General features: G+C 40.0%; 4 protein-coding genes across 4 annotated transcripts; all 4 read left to right on the forward strand.

The window, feature by feature from the left end:
• Nucleotides 1-5: 5 nt before the first annotated feature.
• On the forward strand, nt 6-1,736 carry LOC116618244. The gene is made up of 3 exons (XM_048730150.1): nt 6-320; nt 891-1,037; nt 1,260-1,736. The coding sequence occupies exons 1-3, from the start codon at nt 11-13 to the stop codon at nt 1,319-1,321; spliced, it is 519 nt and encodes a 172-aa protein (XP_048586107.1). The 5' UTR covers nt 6-10; the 3' UTR covers nt 1,322-1,736.
• A 2,932-nt stretch (nt 1,737-4,668) lies between these two features.
• Nucleotides 4,669-5,514, forward strand: LOC125563029. The gene has a single exon (XM_048727651.1). The coding sequence runs from the start codon at nt 4,669-4,671 to the stop codon at nt 5,512-5,514; it is 846 nt and encodes a 281-aa protein (XP_048583608.1).
• A 1,419-nt stretch (nt 5,515-6,933) lies between these two features.
• On the forward strand, nt 6,934-15,179 carry LOC5497604. The gene is made up of 3 exons (XM_048730124.1): nt 6,934-7,656; nt 14,018-14,164; nt 14,241-15,179. Exons 1-3 carry the CDS (start codon nt 7,302-7,304, stop codon nt 14,768-14,770), a joined length of 1,032 nt encoding a protein of 343 aa, XP_048586081.1. The 5' UTR covers nt 6,934-7,301; the 3' UTR covers nt 14,771-15,179.
• Nucleotides 15,180-19,138: 3,959 nt separating this feature from the next.
• Nucleotides 19,139-20,888, forward strand: LOC5500939. Its single transcript, XM_048727659.1, has 3 exons — nt 19,139-19,448; nt 19,642-19,788; nt 19,865-20,888. The coding sequence occupies exons 1-3, from the start codon at nt 19,139-19,141 to the stop codon at nt 20,392-20,394; spliced, it is 987 nt and encodes a 328-aa protein (XP_048583616.1). The 3' UTR covers nt 20,395-20,888.
• Nucleotides 20,889-21,431: the final 543 nt, after the last annotated feature.

Raw genomic sequence — 21,431 nt, forward strand, 5'->3', positions numbered from 1 at the left:
TTCCTCAAACATGGCGCTAACAGTTGTGGACGCGCGTTTCGTATTTCTTGTGTTTTATCTGACGGGAGAGACGTCCCAGCAGAGCTGCCCCGCTAGCGTCAGCTCCGAACAAGGCGTCGCCCTTCTGGGTTATACGTTTGAGTCCCGTTTTGCAAGTCATTTTTGGGAGTGTATTAGAAGTTGCATTGAAGAACGACAGTGCTGGAGTGTCAACTATCATTTGAGCTCTCGCCTGTGTGACCTTAACAGCGAAACCAAAGAAAGGCAGCCTTTGAAACTCGCAAGAAGGGATTTGTCCGTTTACTTGAGTGATAGAAAAGGTGGGAAGAGTATTTCGTGTGCATTGTGTAGAATATTTAATAAGGTTTTTACAAGGTTTGTGACACAAGCTTTTCACCCAGACAGGCAAACTGATGAACTTTTTTTTTAAATAACTTTTTTCTTACATTTAAAGCAAACTTTTTTTGGATATATCTTTTAAGAAACTTACATTCGTCACGCCAGTCTGCGGTAAAATGTATGAGTGTTTTTGAGTTATTTGTGTTGGCGTTGGTGGGCGTTAAAGGTTTGTGAGATGACTTTAAGACTTTACATTTATATTATCTTTTGTATTTCATCCTCCAAAAACACAATCATAAGTATAAGGCGAATAAGTTCGAAAGCGAAAATGTAAAAAGAAATAAAGTTTTTTTTAATAAAAATAATCTAACAGGTGAGTAAATTCACCTATTTCAGATATTCACTTATTTCAGATATTCCCCTATTTCAGATATTCACCTATTTCAAATATTCACCTATTTCAGATATTCACCTATTTTAAATAAGATTGCTAAAGCTTTCATAGCCTGTGAATTCTTAGCGGTTTACACCGTTTTCATTTGAACTCGTAGCCGGAGATTGGAAAGGAGTTGTGCGCTCGTGCAAAGACTTGCGGGATCTCGCGGGTAACGCGGACCCCACGACAGGGGAGTATTGGATCGATCCGGAGGCTGACAGGAGACTTCTGAGGGTTTACTGTGACATGAAAACTAATGGAGGTAAGCCTGCCTCTCTGCTTGTGCCTGTCTGTAATAAAACAGAGCTAACGTTATTGTCACAATTCCTTTTATTCAGGGGGGTGGACCTTGGTAACGCGAAGTACATCATCTGGATTTGCCTTTTATTCTGACTACCGCTACATAAGCACCGAGAAGTTAGGGACCGGGTTAGTAAAAAGTCCAGCGGTACAAAAGCTTAAATCTTTTATCGGCTTCACTCAGCTTCGGTGGCGATGCCGCAAGCAGTCCGTCGGTCGCACCATCGACATCATGACGGCCAATAACAGCTCAGGAGCCAGCGTACTGTCCCACTTCTTGGACAATGCCAAGTTTCAACGTCCACCGGACGCGTGTGGTTCGTTTGTCCGACTGCCGGAAGATGACTCCATTCTGACCCGGAACTGTGCCAAGTGGGGCACCAGTGGGAAGTGGGGAGAAATCTACGTAGACCATACATATGCACTTTACTTCTATCCATTTTATTTGAGAAACCATGAATTTTCAAATTTTGATTGCTTTGACGATGCTTGGAGTAGCATTCCAAACGCTAACGATTTCTGGGAATTGTACGTCCGTTGAAAGGTTTTTACACGTACTTTTTCTGTAACTAAGTAGTCTTAATAACATGTAATGCATTATTGTATAACCATTATAACATGAGAATAACGGTAAGGTGCGTAAAATAAAATCTTGTAACCCTAGCATCAATTTCCTTTTGCTTAACTTGTGCCATTGCAAGTGATGACTCTTCGTTGAATGTTTGCGACATGCTCACTTGCGTCGGGTATAGAAGTCTCCAGCCAATACCGTAAAAGTCACAAGTGCTTAATAATTTACGAATTTTAAAGGGCCTAGACCATACAAATTGAAACCTTTTTTTCACTGCTTAGGGTAAGTTCAAACGTCGTATTATCCATGAGTATTATCCATATATATATATATATGTAACTTTGATGAAATGAAATACATGCTAACTACCTCGACCTTGGACGTGCTAGCAATTAATGAAACAAAAATCGATAATTCAATTTCGGATTCTTTGATTGGAATATCTGGATTCAATCTTATCCGCAAAGACCGTACCAGGGGTGGGGGAGGTGTTGTAGCCTATGTACGAGATACATTATCTCTTACCGAGAGGAAAGACCTTATCCCTGAAAACCTAGAAATGATCGTTTAGAGATTATCCGACCTCATAGTTAGTCATTTCTATTTTGTGCCTGGTATAGGCCACCAGACTCTAAAATTGATTAGTTATTTGACGTTTTGAGTCTTTTCTCGGAAAATGCGACCCAATGGAATAGTAATAGTAATCGGTGATCTAAATGATCTAAATGCCGATTACCTAAAGACGCCTTTAGAAAACCACACAAAGCGCCGTACAATTAATTAGCTCCGTTTATCAGCTGGACCAGTTAATCAAGGAACCGACCCGCGTGACTTAAACATCCAAGTCTTTAGTTGTTTTAATTTTGACCAACAAAAGGGGAAATATTTCACACTCTGTCGTTGTTAGACTTGGACTCTCAGATCACTACATGGTTTACGCAAGCCAAAAATTCGTTATTCCAAAATTTCATCCAGTTGAAAAAGAAATTAGAAATCTCAAAAACTTTTCCCTGGATCATTTTATTGCTGATCTGCAAAATGTCCCCTGGGAAAAAAAGCAAATGAATTCCCAGATTCTAACGCGGCCTGGCGGTTTTGGGAGCAAGCGTTTCTTGACGTCCTAGACCGTCACGCCCCCATTCAAAATAAAAGGATCAGGGCCCAGGAGGGAAAGGGATTACCATAAAAAACGCGCTGTCAAATTTAACTCTGAGCACCACTGGGAAATGTATCAGCGCACTAGGAATATAGTTAACATTAAATTGCGCGAGGCAAAATCCAGATATTTTCGTGAAAAATTAGCTCTTGCACAAAATCAGATCCCAGGGTAGCCTGGAGACTAGTTAACAACCTTCTTGGTAAAGATGCGAAATCTAACCATATTAGTGCCCTGACAGTAGAAGGTAAAACTCTGTCAGACGCTGAGAGCATTGCGGAAGCATTCACTGAATACTTCATAAATATCGGGCCGCCGTTGGCAGCCGCGGCAACAGAGCAAATGGGCTGTAACAAAAAATATAGTGATTTTTATGACGAAATGTCACCCAACCCCAAATTTGCTTTCAAGCCGGTATCAATGTCTGACGTCCACAAAACGTTAGCAAGTTTGAAGGCGTCAAAGGCCACAGGATTGGATTAAATTCCCACAAAAGTTCTTGAACAAGGACCCGCGCTATAAAAAGGCCTGGACCAGGTCCACGAAAGGCTCAGTTGTCAATAAACTGCTACATAGTGTGGAGCTCCTGAGTTCAGTCAAGCGTGTCTTGTTTGCCCACGAGGAGCGAAACCCAAACTCAACTTTTGAAGCGCTTTTCTTCTCGTTTGCTCGGTTTATTTTCTCTTGGCTTCTAACAATGAAAAACCCACCAAAAAAGCAGGAATATGCACTAAAAATTAGTTCAAATTGTTAACGATGAAAAAAAGCTCCCATTTCCAAAACAGCAGTTAAATGCCCCTACCCCTTGGGATGCAAACTATAGGCAACGACCCGACAACAAGTCATCTGAAATAAGCTTTTTTTATCTTTCAAAGCCAGTACACTTCAGCGAGTACATTTGTACCAATTACTATAAAGATAACAGTTACAAAAAAAGATGGAAAAATAAATCATCTTCTGGCATTATTTTTTTAAATATTCGTTTTTGCACATGTTGCCGTGCAGCATGCCACATGCTGATACATGGAATTTCTTGCTACAGAAGAATCTCAAGCCAGAAAATAACATGATATTTGTGACACTTCACTTGTCCCAAACCCCCACGGTGGGGATAAGTCTTAGAGTCAAAAACTGTCAATTCCCCCACCCCCTCGGGACAGATTCTCGTTCAAAAGTGCTCTAAACCCCCACCTTAACCCCACACTTCCCCGGGACCATGGGGGTGGGGGTTTTTAATGACTAGTGCATTACGGCGTGTTGTCATCATGATGTTTAACTTTATTCATCCGGAAGGGGGCGGAGCTAAGCCCTCTTATAGTGAAGGTGAAGTTTAATGTAGCAGCCGGGGTTATTGCACCCTCGCTGACTTGCATTTTTAATCTCTCATTGACCTAAGCATATTCGTCTCAGATTAGAAAGATGCAAGGGTGACGCCTATTTTTAAAAGTGACGACCACAGGAAGCCTGTTAACTTTCCACCGATTTCCATTCTACCTGCTATAAGTAAAGTGTTTGAAAAGGAGATTTTCCGACAGCATTGATCCAAATGTGCGACAATTGGCTCAGTGGAATGATCAAAGGAGATTTGGCGGGTGTTGTATACTTTGATATCCGTAAAGCCTTCGACTCGATAAATCATCTGATATTCATACATATAAACTTAACTGGTACGATATTTCCGACCAGCCATTGACCTGGTTCCAATCCTACCTATCTGATAGAAAACAGCAGTGTATGGTAAATTGGCATTTATCAAAGCCTTAAACAATTTCGTGCGGCGTGCCCCAGAGGTCTATTCTAGGTCCATTGCTTCTTCTCATTTACATTAATGACCTTCCAAACTGTCTGTTGGAAACAACACCTTGTATGAACGCTTATGATACACAAATATTTACTTCATGTAAGGACCCCAATGAGCGGACAAACAAGCTAAACAATGATTTGGAAAACATTTGTGAATGGCTCACAGCAAATAAGCTGCAATTTCATCCCTCAAAAACGAAATCCATATTTATAGGTTTCTCATACAATCTTGCCAAACTCGATCAGTGTTCCGTGTTTATCAACAACACTGAAGTAACACGTGTCAAGTCACAAAAGTGTTTGGGAATTGAAATAGACGATAAGTTAAACTGGGGAAACCATATTGATAAATTCTGTAAAAAAGCCGGGCCGGGAATTGGAGCCATTCGTCGCTTGAAGCCTTTTGTGCCCAGGGAATCCCTAGAAACAATGTACAAGGCCCTGGGCCAACCATACTTCGACTATTGTTCCCCCCTTTGGGATACCTGCGGAAAAACTCTGAAAGATAAGATGCAAAGATTTCAAAATCATGCGGCCAGAGTGATTACAGGCGCAAAATATGAAGTGCGGTCAACAGAAATTATGGAAAAATTGAACTGGCCATCACTTGAAACAAGGTGTCGACGGGCAAAATCAATCTTTATGTACAAAATTTTGAATGACCAAGCTGCCAATCACCTTAAAAAAGACTTTAAAATGGCTATAGATAGTGACAAAAGGTGTGATTTAAGAAACATCGAGACAAACCTAGCACTTCCAAGGCCGCGGACAAATTTCTTGAAATCAAGTTTTCAATATAGCGGTGCCATGCTTTGGAATAGCCTTCCAATGGAGGCTAAACTCTCTCGAACTCTACCGGAATTTAAGAAAGTGATCCAGACAGTCTTCCCATCTGAGGGACTAAGCTAGGCAGAATAACCCAATTAATATCTTATATGTATACCTTGTCCTTTTTAATTGTAACTATTGTACATAGCTGTCTACGCCTCACATGGAAACCAGTCCATATATATTATTGTTACTATATGTATTGATGTTGGCTAGCGTAGGAAAATAAAAGTTTATGTCTGTCTGTCTGTCTGTCTGTCTGTCTGTCTGTCTGTCTGTCTGTCTGTCTGTCTGTCTGTCTGTCTGTCTGTCTGTCTGTCTGTCTGTCTGTCTGTCTGTCTGTCTGTCTGTCTGTCTGTCTGTCTGTCTGTCTGTCTGTCTGTCTGTCTGTCTGTCTGTCTGTCTGTCTGTCTGTCTGTCTGTCTGTCTGTCTGTCTGTCTGTCTGTCTGTCTGTCTGTCTGTCTGTCTGTCTGTCTGTCTGTCTGTCTGTCTGTCTGTCTGTCTGTCTGTCTGTATGTATGAATATGGCTCATGTATAATGCGACGTTTGAACTTAGCTTTAATGAAAGGCGATTAATGTTCTAAGGCTTAGTTCAAACGTCGTTATCCATGAGCCGTATTCAATTCAAATGTATGCAAATGAATCAAGTCGATTGTTTTATCTACATTTGCATTTGCAATTTTGGCTAAATTTTCTTTATATGTTATAGTTTTTACCGTTTGGCCTGGTGAATGATAGTTGACGATAGTAAATCACTTGATCTTTATCAATATCAGGCTCGATATCCAAAATGTACTTAAAAATATGATAGTTCTTTCGTAACTTTTCACGAAAAATCGCATGATTTATACACATTTTCCTCGCAGTGCGACGCGCGCTACCGTTGCCACCTTGACAGGATGTGAGAAACCTGCTATTTGACTGACATGCCTAAACAAGGGGCGCAAAGGATTATAGCAAGATTGCAAAAATTCCACCCCAGTCTTGTCCCCAGGTTTTCTCGGTAACAAAATTCAAGTAGCCTAAACCCCGAGCCTCGATCTTAGCTAGCTTGGGATTACAAGACGTGTCGCAGGCTTCTCGAAGCGGTCAGCGGCATAGTATCTGAGTCGAAACAGGGTAAATGAGTCTAAGTCAAGGTAATTTCAAGATGGCGGTAGGTAAAAAAAAAGCCGTTGGGAAAAAAAATGGGGTCCAATTTTTTAGCCATTTTGAAATTGATTGCCATTTTAAATTTTTCGACCGAAAAGACCCTGGAGACGAGGTTGAGAAATCCTGACAACGTCTTTCCCAGAAGGCATCTGCTGGTAACAGGTTTAATAACAGGCTTTCCATAAAATTTTGTATTAACAGGCTTACCATTAATATTTCATGCGAAGAATAGCAAGTGACCTTCCCTGCCATTTGAGTGGTATTTGATTTTTTTCATAGAACTTTATTTTATTAGTCGGTATTTTTATGGCAGGCGTATATTAGTCGCAATTGAAAGATAAACGCCTACGAAACAGCTAAACCTCATCTGGATAATAGAAAATATAAAGCAAGAAACTTTAATTCAACAGAGGATCGAGTTTTGCAACACGCTGTTTTCTTAGTGTTAGATAAATGCGCTATTAGCGAACGTTCTCACAACCAAGTGAACTCAAATATGCTTCTGTATGATCAGAGTAAATGTCTAAATCGACTAACAATGACTTGAATCAGAGAAAGATAAAAAGCGAATCTTACTACTCAGTAGATAGTATCAGTAAACTATATATTTGCGCTGCGAAAAGCTTTTTTTAAATCAAAATCAAAATCCAATATCGACTTTATTGAAGTACCACCTGCTTGTGTCACTCATGACTCACGAATTGCTTGTTTTAAATGAAGAGCATATTCAATTCAAATATTGCTTCATCTTCCTCAAACATGGCGCTAACAGTTCTGGACGCGCGTTTCGTATTTCTTGTGTTTTATCTGACGGGAAAGACGTCCCAGCAGAGCTGCCCCGCTAGCGTCAGCTCCGAACAAGGCGTCGCCCTTCTGGGTTATACGTTTGAGTCCCGTTTTGCAAGTCATTTTTGGGAGTGTATTAGAAGTTGCATTGAAGAACGACAGTGCTGGAGTGTCAACTATCACTTGAGCTCTCGCCTGTGTGACCTCAACAGCGAAACCAAAGAAAGGCAGCCTTTGAAACTCGCAAGAAGGGATTTGTCCGTTTACTTGAGGGATAGAAAAGGTGGGAAGAGTTATCCTGATTTGATACGAATTTTATCATGCGTTGGCGTGATAATAGAATTTGTGATCACAAAAAACAGATGTTTATTCCCATATTTATTTGCACTTTTTTCTCTAAAATAAATTCCAAAAGAATGAGTATAATGCAAATAGGTAGTCCAAAGTGTTTACGCCGTTTTCATTTGAACTCGTAGCTGGAGATTGGAAAGGAGTTGTGCGCTCGTGCAAACACTTGCGGGATCTCGCAGGTAACGCGGACCTCACGACAGGGGAGTATTGGATCGATCCGGAGGCTGACAGGAGACTTCTGAGGGTTTACTGTGACATGAACACTAATGGAGGTAAGCCTGCCTCTATGCTTGTGCCTGTCTGTAATAAAACAGAGCTAACGTTATTGTCACAATTTCTTATGTTCAGGTGGGTGGACCTTGGTAACTCGAAATGAGCCATTAAAAAGAAGTCTAGTGACTACCTCTTATGCTGACTACCGCTACATAAGCACTGAGAAGTTAGGGACCGTGTTAGTTACAAGTCCAGCGGTACAAAAGCTAAAATCTTTTATCGGCTTCACTCAGCTTCGGTGGCGATGCCGCAAGCAGTCCGTCGGTCGCACCATCGACATCATGACGGCCAATAACAGCTCAGGAGCCCGAGTCCTGGTCCACTTCCTGGACGGGGTCACGTTTCCGGACGCTTGCGGTTCGTTTGTCCGACTGCCGGAAGATGACTCTATCCTGGCCCGGAACTGCGCCAAGTGGGGCAGCAATGGTACCTTACCCGAGGGGGAGTGGGGAAAGTACGGCCTGCACCGCCACTTAAGACTTTACAACTATCCATTTTTCTGGTCTGGACATTTCACCTTTTCTTGTATAAATTCCTTTTGGTACTGTGACGATGCTGGGAGTGACCAGAACGCTAACGATTTCTGGGAATTGTACGTCCGTTGATATTAACGTGTTTACACGTACATTTTTTTCATTTAAACAATATTTACTTACAATTATCCCAAGAGTTATAGGAGCTCATCGAGGAGACTTTTGTTTTTAGTTTTACAGACTATACACTAAAGGTCGAACACGTAATTTTTTTTGTAACAAAGTAGTCAAATGCAATCTTGTATAACCGGTAAAAAGTGAGAAAACAGACAGGATTTGTTGAGAGGGGAGGGGGGGTGCAAAGGCGTGAATGTCATGTGTAAAAAAAAACTCTGGCAAGCTTTTAAAAAAATATCTCCCCTTCCATTTCAAAGCAAATTTTATGTAAATATCATTTAGTGGTGTTGCTGAATACATTAGAAAATAACTCCGATTTTATGATCAAATCTTGTAACCCTAGCATCGACTTCCTATATATACTCAATATGATATTTTTCAAATTAAAACACAAAAATTCCCCCCTCCTTCCATTCAATGTTGAGGACTATGGTCGCAGGTGTCAGACTACAACATGGAAAGGGGGAAGGGGTTCTTAGGAAAGGGGAGGGGGGGGGGGGGTACAAAGGAGTTATACAAGAAATATGACGTGAACACATGAAAAGCGTTTTCCACTAAAAAATATCAACATTTAATTCGCCGATTGTAGCTTTGCCTCGGTAAAATATCAACATTTAATTCGCCGATTGTAGCTTTGCCTCGGTAAAATATCAACATTTCATTCGCCGATTGTAGCTTTGCCTCGGTAAAATATCAACATTTCATTCGCCGATTGTAGCTTTGCCTCGGTAAAATATCAACATTTAATTCGCCGATTGTAGTTTTGCCTCGGTAAAATATCAACATTTCATTCGCCGATTGTAGCTTTGCCTCGGTAAAATATCAACATTTAATTCGCCGGTTGTAGCTTTGCCTCGTTAAAATATCAACATTTAATTCGCCGATTGTAGCTTTGCCTCGGTAAAATATCAACATTTAATTCGCCGATTGTAGCTTTGCCTCGGTAAAATATCAACATTTAATTCGCCGATTGTAGCTTTGCCTCGGTAAAATATCAACATTTAATTCGCCGATTGTAGCTTTGCCTCGGTAAAATATCAACATTTAATTCGCCGATTGTAGCTTTGCCTCGGTAAAATATCAACATTTAATTCGCCGATTGTAGCTTTGCCTCGGTAAAATATCAACATTTAATTCGCCGATTGTAGCTTTGCCTCGGTAAAATATCAACATTTAATTCGCCGATTGTAGCTTTGCCTCGGTAAAATATCAACATTTAATTCGCCGATTGTAGCTTTGCCTCGGTAAAATATCAACATTTAATTCGCCGATTGAAGCTTTGCCTCGGTAAAATATCAACATTTAATTCGCCTATTGTAGCTTTGCCTCGGTAAAATATCAACATTTAATTCGCCGATTGTAAATTTGACTCGGTAAAATATCAACATTTAATTCGCCGATTGTAGCTTTGCCTCGGTAGAATATCAACATTTAATTCGCCGATTGTAGCTTTGCCTCGGTAAAATTTTGATATTCCGGTTACAGGCCTGTCCATGTAAAAACTATGCAAAGAAACATTGTCCTTCTTAAAGAGCTATTTCTTATATTAAATTGCAGCTCTAAACAAGACTGGAAGGCCATTAATTGCGAAAACATTATTACATTGCAGGAAAAAAAAAATTCTTTTTTTAAAAAGAGCACGTTATGCAAACCTCTAATAAAAAACTTGAAAACCTTTTCTTCGCAAGTTGTTCGATTTTAGATTTGTTTTGATATGATGAAGGCGAATCTTTTACAATGTGGCAGAAGAGAAAAATAAAACAGGAATAAATGTCTGTCTGACTTCTTGAAATCTTAGTTTTTCAAAAGAAATTTGAATATTTTTATAAAAAATGAGTGATCATGTCATCACAATTAGGTACGTTCATAATTAGGTCCAAGACGTTTTAAAGCTTATGGAAACGTTTTGACCATACTTTATTAAAGTACCATCTGCTTGTGTCACTCATGACTCACGAATTGCTTAAATGAGGATAAATATTGTATTCAGAGTTTGTTTTATCTCCCTATAACATGGCGCTAACAGTTCTGGATGCGCGTTTCGTATTTCTTGTGTTATTTCTGCTTGGAAAGACTATCTATTCACGCACAATCCCCGTCAGCAAATCCTGGCTATTTGTATACAAAATGACCAAGAACTTAAAGCTCTGTACAACGATGAAATGAAAAAAAGTAAAAAATACGGATTAGTGATAAAAAAATCGAGCCCTTTTGTCGAGGATCGAACCTAATCCAGATATACTCGCCCCTAATAACGCTTTCTTTAGCGAACAACACAAAGGTACCCTCGCATTGATGTAATATCTGAATATTTTACCTCAATTCCGAAAAAGAAAATAAATTAATGATTTTTGTTTAAAGGCACTTTATTGACGTTTTTTTCTTATAATAAAATATACATTCCTTACTTAAACACTCTTATTTCACAAAAAGTTTAGTGCAAATGACAAATGGTGGTTATAAGATAAACCGATAGAGCGATAATTGCTTTAGTAACTTTCTTCACGAATAAAGATTGTGTGTACAATCCATTGCATGATTTTACACATTTTCCTCGATGTGCCACCTTGACAGGATGTGAGAAACGTGCTATTTGACTGACATGCCTAAACTCGCGCCCAGTCGCTTAAAGTTGAAAGGGGCGCAAAGGGTTATAGGAAGATTACCAAAAATTCGGTAGAGCTTCGTTTCCATCACCCAGGTTGACCTTGGTCGTGAGAAAACTGGGGACTAGTCTACGCTCGGTTACGAATTATCACACGAACGGAATAAAATGTTGTGCTATAAGCAATATGAGAGAGTGCCCTACTAATGCACTAGTCATTTAAACCCCGCACTCCCCCATGGTCCCCTGGAAGTGTGTGGTTAAATTTAGGTTTATAGCACTTTTGGACTAGAATCTGACCTGAGGAGGTGGGGGAATTGACAGTTTTTCACTCTAAAACTTGTCTCTACCCTGGGGGGTATTGGGATAAGTGAATAGCATCACATGTTCTTTGCAAATGTCATGTCAGTTTCTGGTTTGAGTCTCTTTCTCCTCTGTAGCAAGCATTTCCATGTATTAGCGTGTGGCAAACTGCACGGCAAAATGTGCTAAAACAAATATGAATGATAATTGATGTCAGATAAAAATTCTTTATTTTTCCATTTTTTTTAGTAACTGTTATCTTCATAGTAATTGGTACAAATGTACTCGCAGAGCCATGTAGGATTGGGGGGGCACAATACAGAAACATTAAGAAAATATTGGGGGGGACACAGCTACACCTTTACTGGTTATTTCCTTATATTTAAAAAAAAAATGTTTTGGGGGCACATGCCCCCAGTGTCCCACCCCCTGCTACACCCCTGACTCGCTTAAGTGTACTAGTTATAATAGATAAGGGCTTGACTGACAGTATTTTCTTCCCGAGAGGGTGGGGGGTCAAAGTCTTCCTCAGGAGCATGGGTGTGGGAGTTTCAATTGACTAGTGCATAATTACAAGGCTGGATGGAAAACCACAAGTTGGATGATAGAGACCTAGTCAACTAAATAAGGTCACATGAGGACTTGATGATTGATTGATTGATTGATTGATTGATTGATTGATGTAAATCACTAGGACAGTATAGGACAAAGTATTAGAACAAAGGTTGATCTAACCAGAACACAATGGAACTGATAATATGCATGGCTTTTGCTAATATGATTCTCCATCATAGGAATAACCATTTGTAATGGGCATATTATATGTTACAAGGTATATGTCCCGGTGAGGGGGGGGGGACTCCTTTATATGGGCTATACGGGGACATGCTGCTGGACAGGGTATGGTTATTGACCTCTCTTTCCTAAACAAGGTATACATTCCAGGCCTCTCTGACCTGAACAGGGTATATATTTTAGGCCTCTTTGTCCTGAACAGGGTCAGAATTTTAAGCAAGACTGTCCTAAACAGGGTACCGATTTGGTTGCCTTGCTAAACCGCTGATCCTGCCGCCGACCTGATTACCTTGCTTGCTCTCACGTGCTAACAGGGTTTTAAAATTGAGGGTGTTGTCCTAAACAGGGTCATAAAATCAAGGGTGTTGTCCAAGACAGGGTATGGTTTTTCAGAATTTTTGTCCTAAACAGGGTCAGGTTTAAAACCCCCAGCGGCACCCCTATTGCCAAATATAGGCTGAGTACCCCTCCCCAGGGCTATATGTATATTATATACATTGTATAACACATTAAACGTTGTATTTTTGGAAGTCTTTTTTGTTGTTTTGATTTCTATCTTATAAGTATATATACATATATTAAATGTTTACAAATCAACACAAGCTTATAAATCAACACAAGTTTGAAAAAGTATGCTATAGGCCTCTAGGTTTTTCTAGGTTTAATAACAGGCTTTCCATAAAATTTTGTATTAACAGGCTTACCTTAAATTTTTGTATTAACAGGCTTACCATTATTATTTTATGCTGCGAAACCTCCATTGCTCATTTAAATAATAGAAAATATAAAGCAAGAACCTTTTCATTCAAGAGAGTAACGAGTTTTGCAACACGCTGTTTTCTTAGTGTTAGTAAATTGCGCTATTAGCAAACGTTCTCACAACCAAGTGAACTCACACATGCTTCTGTATCATTAGAGTAAATGTCTAAATCGCCTAAAAGGCTTATGATAACTTGAATCAGAGCAAGATAGAAAGCGAATCTTACTTCTCAATGAGATCGTATAAGTAAACTATATATTTGCGCTGTTAAAAGCTTTTTTAAATCAATATTAAAATCCAATATACTGTATTGAAGTTCCATCTGCTTGTGTCACTCATGACTCACGAATTGCTTGTTTTAAATGAAGAGCATATTCAATTCAAATATTGCTTCATCTTCCTCAAACATGGCGCTAACAGTTCTGGACGCGCGTTTCGTATTTCTTTTGTTTTATCTGACGGGAAAGACGTCCCAGCAGAGCTGCCCCGCTAGCGTCAGCTCCGAACAAGGCGTCGCCCTTCTGGGTTATACGTTTGAGTCCCGTTTTGCAAGTCATTTTTGGGAGTGTATTAGAAGTTGCATTGAAGAACGACAGTGCTGGAGTGTCAACTATCACTTGAGCTCTCGCCTGTGTGACCTTAACAGCGAAACCAAAGAAAGGCAGCCTTTGAAACTCGCAAAAAGGGATTTGTCCGTTTACTTGAGTGATAGAAAAGGTGGAAACAGTTATCCTGATTTGATACGAATTTTATTATGCGTTGACGTGATAATAGAATTTGCGATCACAGAAAACAGATGTTTAATTCCATATTTATTTGCACTTTTTTCTCTAAAAATTCCAAAAGAATGAGTATAATGCAAATAGGTAGTCCAAAGTGTTTACGCCGTTTTCATTTGAACTCGTAGCCGGAGATTGGAAAGGAGTTGTGCGCTCGTGCAAAGACTTGCGGGATCTCGCGGGTAACGCGGACCCCACGACAGGGGAGTATTGGATCGATCCGGAGGCTGACAGGAGACTTCTGAGGGTTTACTGCGACATGAAAACTAATGGAGGTAAGCCTGCCTCTCTGCTTGTGCCTGTCTGTAATAAAACAGAGCTAACGTTATTGTCACAATTCCTTTTATTCAGGTGGGTGGACCTTGGTAACGCGAAATGAGCCATTAAAAAGAAGTCTAGTGACTACCTCTTATGCTGACTACCGCTACATAAGCACTGAGAAGTTAGGGACCGTGTTAGTTACAAGTCCAGCGGTACAAAAGCTGAAATCTTTTATCGGCTTCACTCAGCTTCGCTGGCGATGCCGCAAGCAGTCCGTCGGTCGCACCATCGACATCATGACGGCCAATAACAGCTCAGGAGCCCGAGTCCTGGTCCACTTCCTGGACAGGGTCATGTTTCCGGACGCTTGCGGTTCGTTTGTCCGACTGCCGGAAGATAACTCCATCCTGACCCGGAACTGCGCCAAGTGGGGCAGCAATGGTACCTTACCCGAGGGGGAGTGGGGAAAGTACGGTGTGCGCGGCCCTCTAAGACTTTACAACTATCCATTTTTCTGGTCTGGAAATTTTACATTTTCTTGTAAAAATTCCTTTTGTAACTGTGACGATGCTGGAAGTGACCAGAACGCTAACGATTTCTGGGAATTGTACGTCCGTTGATAACGTGTTTACACGTTTTTTTTCTGTAACTAAGTTGTCTTAATAACGTGTTATTCAATCTTGTATAACCAGCATAACGTGAGAATAACAGGATTTGTTGAGAGGGGGGGGGGGGGGTGCCAGGCGTGAATGTTTTTGTTTTTTTTAAAAAATTCTGGCAAGCTTTTAAAAAAAGATCTTCCCTTCCATTTCACAGCTAATTTTATGTAAACATCATTAGTGGTGTTGCTGAATAATTTAGAATTTTTTTTTTTATTATTAAATCTTGTAACCCTGGCATTGAATTCCTATTTGCTTAACATAGGATCAAGGCAGTTTCGATCGTGAAATTTTCTTCTCTAGTAAACGCCCCTAGAGGTAAATCGCTTCTAAACCTATTTATACAAATAAAGATTATGTGTAAAGTTCATCCCTAGATTTATTGGTATTTTCCTGAACTCGTAAGAAAATGGACGAGATTCATGGCATCTCGCAATGCGACGCACGCTACCGTGGCCACCTTGACATGCGAGAAACGTGCTTTTTAATTGAAAATTAATTACACTATCCCAGTGTGGCAGTGGAGTGATTCATTGTACAAAGGGAATCCTCCTATAATTCTCATAGTCTAAATCTTTAGTTCTCATGACAGTTGATCATATAAAAAAACGTCGTTTCGAGGGTCTGGCTTGAGAAAATCTTAGTTTGTTTTCAGAGACCATCTCAATTGAGTAAAGATGGTCACTGTAACTGTTTTTCTTCTGATTACAATTCATAATGATTTCGAATCGCAGGGGTACGTTCATCTTAAAAATGACAAGAATCATGCAGTTTTTCCAAAAAAGGAGTATATGAGTTTTCTTATATGGAGGGTGACCGCGTTTGGCGAAAACGACAATTTTTGGCTAAATTTTCTTTATATGTTTTTACCGTTTGGCATTTATCAATATCAGGCTCGATATCCAAAATGTACTTAAAAGTGTGATAGTTCGCTCGTAAAATTTCACGAAAAGTCGCTGTGTCCTCACACTAAGCTCCTCCACCATCTCGCGCGTGTGACAACGCAACTCTCGTCCACTATCATTCACCGTTTGGGACCCCGCTAACTGTTTTTATCGTTTGGCCGGAACTTTATTGAAGAATATCTATTCCCGCACAATCCCCGTCAGCAAATCCTGGCTATTTGTATACAAAATGACCAAGAACTTAAAGCTCCGTACAACGATGAAATGAAAAAAAGTAAAAAATACGGATTAGTGATAAAAAAAATCGAGCCCTTTTGCCGAGGATCGAACCTAATCCAGATATACTCGCCCCTAGCAACGCTTTCTTTAGCGAACAATACAAAGGTACCCTCGAATTAATGTAATATCTGAATATTTTACCACAATTCCGAAAAAGAAAATAAATTAATGATTTTTTGTTTAAAGGCGCTTTATTGACATTTTTTTCTTATAATAAAATATACATTCCTTACTTAAACACTCTTATTTCACAAAAAGTTTAGTGCAAATGACAAATGGTGGTTATAAGATAAACCGATAGAGCGATAATTGCTTTAGTAACTATCTGCACGAATAAAGATTGTGTGTACAATTCATTGCATGATTTTTCACATTTTCCTCGATGTGCCATCTTGACAGGATGTGAGAAACGTGCTATTTGACTGACATGCCTAAACTCGCGCCCAGTCGCTTAAGTTGAAAGGGGCGCAAAGGATTATAGGAAGATTACCAAAAATTCGGTAGAGCTTCGTCCATCACCGAGGTTGCCCTTGGTCGTGAGGAAACTGGGAACTAGTCTACGCTCGGTTACGAATTATCACACGAATGGCGGCGAGTTCCGAACAACCTTTTCCCTAACAATTCGCTGAACCAAAGACTTCCAAAAATACAAATTACGTTCACATAAAGACATAAATCATCGCTAGAACAACCCATATGGATACGTTTTTCTAGGAGTGGTTTAAAATTAACAGCACTGGCTTGATAGTCTTGGATTTACGAAAAAGTGCTGTCTGAGTTATGGAACCGAGCACATTGTTTACAGCAGGCCTCGTTTCCATAACTCAGATTCACCGTCTCACTCACTTTTACTTACTTTTATTGGGACTTAATATTATAAAGGTAAGTCCATTTATCAAGGTTTTTTTTTAGATTTTACTGTTTATTTCGAATTCACAACTGCTGAAACTTACATCTCATTTAAAATTTTGATTAAAATTACAGTTTTTGTTATGATTTTTCTAAATGTGAGCTTTAAGTTATAAATAGTATATGATAACAGCTAGGAAGCTTGTGTAGAATTTTTATGTGAACAGCAGGTATATAAAATGCACTAGTCATTTAAACCCCGCCCTCCCCCATGGTCCCCTGGAAGTGTGTGGTTAAATTTAGGTTTATAGCACTTTTGGACTAGAATCTGACCTGAGGAGGTGGGGGAATTGACAGTTTTTTACTCTAAAACTTGTCTCTACCCTAAAGGGTATTAGGATAAGTGAATAGCATCACATGTTCTTTGCAAATGTCATGTCAGTTTCTGGTTTGAGTCTCTTTCTCCTCTGTAGCAAGCATTTCCATGTATCAGCGTGTGGCAAGCTGCACGGCAAAATGTGCTAAAACGAATATGAATGATAACTGATGTCAGATGAAAATTATTTAATTTTTCATTTTTTTTAGTAACTGTTATCTTCATAGTAATTTGTACAAATGTACTCGCAGGGCCATGTAGGATTGGGGGGGCGAAATACAGAAACATTAAGAAAATATTGGGAGGGGGGGCACAATACAGAAACATTAAGAAAATATTGGGGGGGGGGCACAGCCACGCCTCTACTGGTCATTTCCTTATATTTTAAAAAAATGTTTGGGGGCACATGCCCCCAGTGCCCCACCCCCTGCTACACCCCTGACTCGCTTAAGTGTACTAGTTATGAAAGATAAGGGCTTGACTGACAGCATTTTCTTCCCTAGAGGGTGGGGATCAAAGTCTTCCTCAGGGGCATGGGTGTGGGAGTTTCAATTGACTAGTGCAGAATTACAAGGCTGGATGGAAAACCACAAGTTGGATGATGGAGACCTAGTCAACTAAATAAGGTCACATGAGGACTTGATGATTGATTGCTTGATGTAAATCACTAGGACAGTACAGGACAAAGTATTAGAACAAACGTTGATCTAACCAGAACTCAATGGAACTGATAATATGCATAGCTTTTGCTAATATGATTATCCATCATAAGGATAACCATTTGTAATGGGCATATTATATGTTACAAGCTATATGTCCCGGTGAGGGGGTGGGGACTCCCTTATATGGGCTATACGGGGACATGCTGCTGGACAGGGTATGGTTATTGACCTCTCTGTCCTAAACAAGGTATACATTCCAGGCCTCTCTGGCCTGAACAGGTTATAAATTTCAGGCCTCTTTGTCCTGAACAGTGTCAGAATTTTAAGCAAGACTGTCCTAAACAGGGTACCGATTTGGTTGCCTTGCTTAACCGCTGATCCTGCCGCCGATCTGATTGCCTTGCTTGCTCTTACGTGCTAACAGGGTCCTACAATTGAGGATTTTGTCCTAAACAGGGTCCTAAAATCAAGGGTGTTGCCCAAGACAGGGTATGGTATTTCAGAATTTTTTCCTAAACCGGGTCAGGTTTAAAAAAAACCCAGCGGCACCCCTATTGCCAAATATAGGCTGAGTACCCCTCCCCAGGGCTATATGTATATTATATAAATTGTATAACACATTAAACGTTGTATTTTTGGAAGTCTTTTTTTGTTGTTTTGATTTTCTATCTTATAAGTATATATACATATATTAAATGTTTACAAATCACAACAAGCTTATAAATCAACACATGTTTGAAAAAGTATGATATAGGCCTCTAGGTTTTTCTAGGTTTAATAACAGGCTTTCCATAAAATTTTGTATTAACAGGCTTACCATTAATTCTTTATGCTGCGAAACCTCTATTGCTCATTTAAATAATAGAAAATATAAAGCAAGAACCTTTTCATTCAAGAGAGGAACGAGTTTTACCGCACGCTGCTTTCTTAGTGTTAGTAAATTGCGCTATTAGCAAACGTTCTCACAACCAAGTGAACTCACACATGCTTCTGTATCATTAGAGTAAATGTCTAAATCGCCTAATAAAAGGCTAACGATAACTTGAATCAGAGCAAGATAGAAAGCGAATCTTACTTCTCAATGAGATAGTATAAGTAAACTATATATTTGCGCTGTTAAAAGCTTTTTTAAATCAATATCAAAATCCAATATACTGTATTGAAGTTCCATCTGCTTGTGTCACTCATGACTCACGAATTGCTTGTTTTAAATGAAGAGACCATATTCAATTCAAATATTGCTTCATCTTCCTCAAACATGGCGCTAACAGTTCTGGACGCGCGTTTCGTATTTCTTGTGTTTTATCTGACGGGAAAGACGTCCCAGCAGAGCTGCCCCGCTAGCGTCAGCTCCGAACAAGGCGTCGCCCTTCTGGGTTATACGTTTGAGTCCCGTTTTGCAAGTCATTTTTGGGAGTGTATTAGAAGTTGCATTGAAAAACGACAGTGCTGGAGTGTCAACTATCACTTGAGCTCTCGCCTGTGTGACCTTAACAGCGAAACCAAAGAAAGGCAGCCTTTGAAACTCGCAAGAAGGGATTTGTCCGTTTACTTGAGTGATAGAAAAGGTGGGAAGAGTTATCCTGATTTGATACGAATTTTATCATGCGTTGGCGTGATAATAGAATTTGTGATCACAAAAAACAAATGTTTATTCCCATATTTATTTGTACTTTTTTCTCTAAAATAAATTCCAAAAGAATGAGTATAATGCAAATAGGTAATCCAAAGTGTTTACGCCGTTTTCATTTGAACTCGTAGCCGGAGATTGGAAAGGAGTTGTGCGCTCTAACAAACACTTGCGGGATCTCGCAGTTAACGCAGACCTCACGACAGGGGAGTATTGGATCGATCCGGAGGCTGACAGGAGACTTCTGAGGGTTTACTGTGACATGAAAACTAATGGAGGTAAGCCTGCCTCTCTGCTTGTGCCTGTCTGTAATAAAACAGAGCTAACGTTATTGTCACAATTGCTTATGTTCAGGTGGGTGGACCTTGGTAACTCGAAATGAGCCATTAAAAAGAAGTCTAGTGACTACCTCTTATTCTGACTACCGCTACATAAGCACTGAGAAGTTAGGGACCGTGTTAGTTACAAGTCCAGCGGTACAAAAGCTAAAATCTTTTATCGGCTTCACTCAGCTTCGGTGGCGATGCCGCAAGCAGTCCGTCGGTCGCACCATCGACATCATGACGGCCAATAACAGCTCAGGAGCCCGAGTCCTGGTCCACTTCCTGGACGGGGTTACGTTTCCGGACGCGTGCGGTTCGTTTGTCCGACTGACGGAAGATGACTCCATCCTGACCCGGAACTGCGCCAAGTGGGGCAGCAATGGTACCTTACCCGAGGGGGAGTGGGGAAAGTACGGCCTGTACCGCCACTTAAGACTTTACAACTATCCATTTTTCTGGTCTGGACATTTCACCTTTTCTTGTATAAATTCCTTCTGGTACTGTGACGATGCTGGGAGTGACCAGGACGCTAACGATTTCTGGGAATTGTACGTCCGTTGATAACGTGTTTACACGTACATTTTTTTCATTTAAACAATATTTACTTACAATTATCCCAAGAGTTATAGGAGCTCATCGAGGGGACTTTTGTTTTTAGTTTTACAGACCATACACTAAAGGTCGAACACGTAATTTTTTTGTAACAAAGTAGTCAAATGCAATCTTGTATAACCGGTAAAAAGTGAGAAAACAGACAGGATTTGTTGAGAGGGGAGGGGGGGTGCAAAGGCGTGAATGTCATGTGTAAAAAAAAAACTCTGGCAAGCTTTTAAAAAAATATCTCCCCTTCCATTTCAAAGCAAATTTTATGTAAATATCATTTAGTGGTGTTGCTGAATACATTAGAAAATAACTCCGATTTTATGATCAAATCTTGTAACCCTAGCACCGACTTCCTATTTGCTTAACATAGGATCAAGGCAGTTTTGATCGTGAAATTATTTTCTTCTCTTGAATACGCCCCTTGAGGTACGTCGCTTCTGATCTTATTAATACAAATAAAGAATGTGTGTAAAATTTATCCCTAGATTTATTGATATTTTTCTGAACTCGTAAGAAAATGGACGAGATTCATGGCATCTCGCAATGCGACGCACGCTACCGTGGCCACCTTGACATGCGAGAAACGTGCTTTTTAATTGAAATCAATTTCACTAAGCCCAGCGTGGCAGTGAAATGATTCAATGTAAACAGGGAATCCTCCTATAATTTAGTGCATATCAATCAAAGGTGTGATTTTCGCATGCTGATTGGCTAACTTTCTGAAAACTTTGCTTGGTAACCACGCTATAATGCTCTTAGCATAGCCTCGTCCGCGGGCGTCTTGTAACAGCCCTTTGTTGTCACGCATTCAAGGCGATGAGCGGCAAATCATAAGTGACGTCATGACCCGATAAGCCGCTCAGCCAATAGAAGCCAAGCCACGAGGCTACTCTTTAGCGTGGCATTTGCCCAACATTTACTCCTCTATGTTAGCTTGCGCGCCTGTTAGCTTAGTTCATAAATGATTTCTTAATCAGTGATATACTCAATATGAT

This window comes from Nematostella vectensis, chromosome 1 (genome assembly GCF_932526225.1).
Source record: "Nematostella vectensis chromosome 1, jaNemVect1.1, whole genome shotgun sequence".
Classification (NCBI taxonomy): Eukaryota; Metazoa; Cnidaria; class Anthozoa; order Actiniaria; family Edwardsiidae; genus Nematostella; species Nematostella vectensis.

Excerpts from the sequence above, each read along its gene's own strand:
- LOC116618244 (XM_048730150.1), top strand. The coding sequence starts at position 11 with ATGGCGCTAACAGTTGTGGACGCGCGTTTCGTATTTCTTGTGTTTTAT. Across the intron at positions 321-890 it reads TTACTTGAGTGATAGAAAAG|CCGGAGATTGGAAAGGAGTT; the intron begins GTGGGAAGAGTA and ends TTGAACTCGTAG. Across the intron at positions 1,038-1,259 it reads TGACATGAAAACTAATGGAG|CTTCGGTGGCGATGCCGCAA; the intron begins GTAAGCCTGCCT and ends GGCTTCACTCAG.
- LOC125563029 (XM_048727651.1), top strand. The coding sequence starts at position 4,669 with ATGAACGCTTATGATACACAAATATTTACTTCATGTAAGGACCCCAAT.
- LOC5497604 (XM_048730124.1), top strand. The coding sequence starts at position 7,302 with ATGAAGAGCATATTCAATTCAAATATTGCTTCATCTTCCTCAAACATG. Across the intron at positions 7,657-14,017 it reads TTACTTGAGGGATAGAAAAG|CCGGAGATTGGAAAGGAGTT; the intron begins GTGGGAAGAGTT and ends TTGAACTCGTAG. Across the intron at positions 14,165-14,240 it reads CGACATGAAAACTAATGGAG|GTGGGTGGACCTTGGTAACG; the intron begins GTAAGCCTGCCT and ends CCTTTTATTCAG.
- LOC5500939 (XM_048727659.1), top strand. The coding sequence starts at position 19,139 with ATGGCGCTAACAGTTCTGGACGCGCGTTTCGTATTTCTTGTGTTTTAT. Across the intron at positions 19,449-19,641 it reads TTACTTGAGTGATAGAAAAG|CCGGAGATTGGAAAGGAGTT; the intron begins GTGGGAAGAGTT and ends TTGAACTCGTAG. Across the intron at positions 19,789-19,864 it reads TGACATGAAAACTAATGGAG|GTGGGTGGACCTTGGTAACT; the intron begins GTAAGCCTGCCT and ends GCTTATGTTCAG.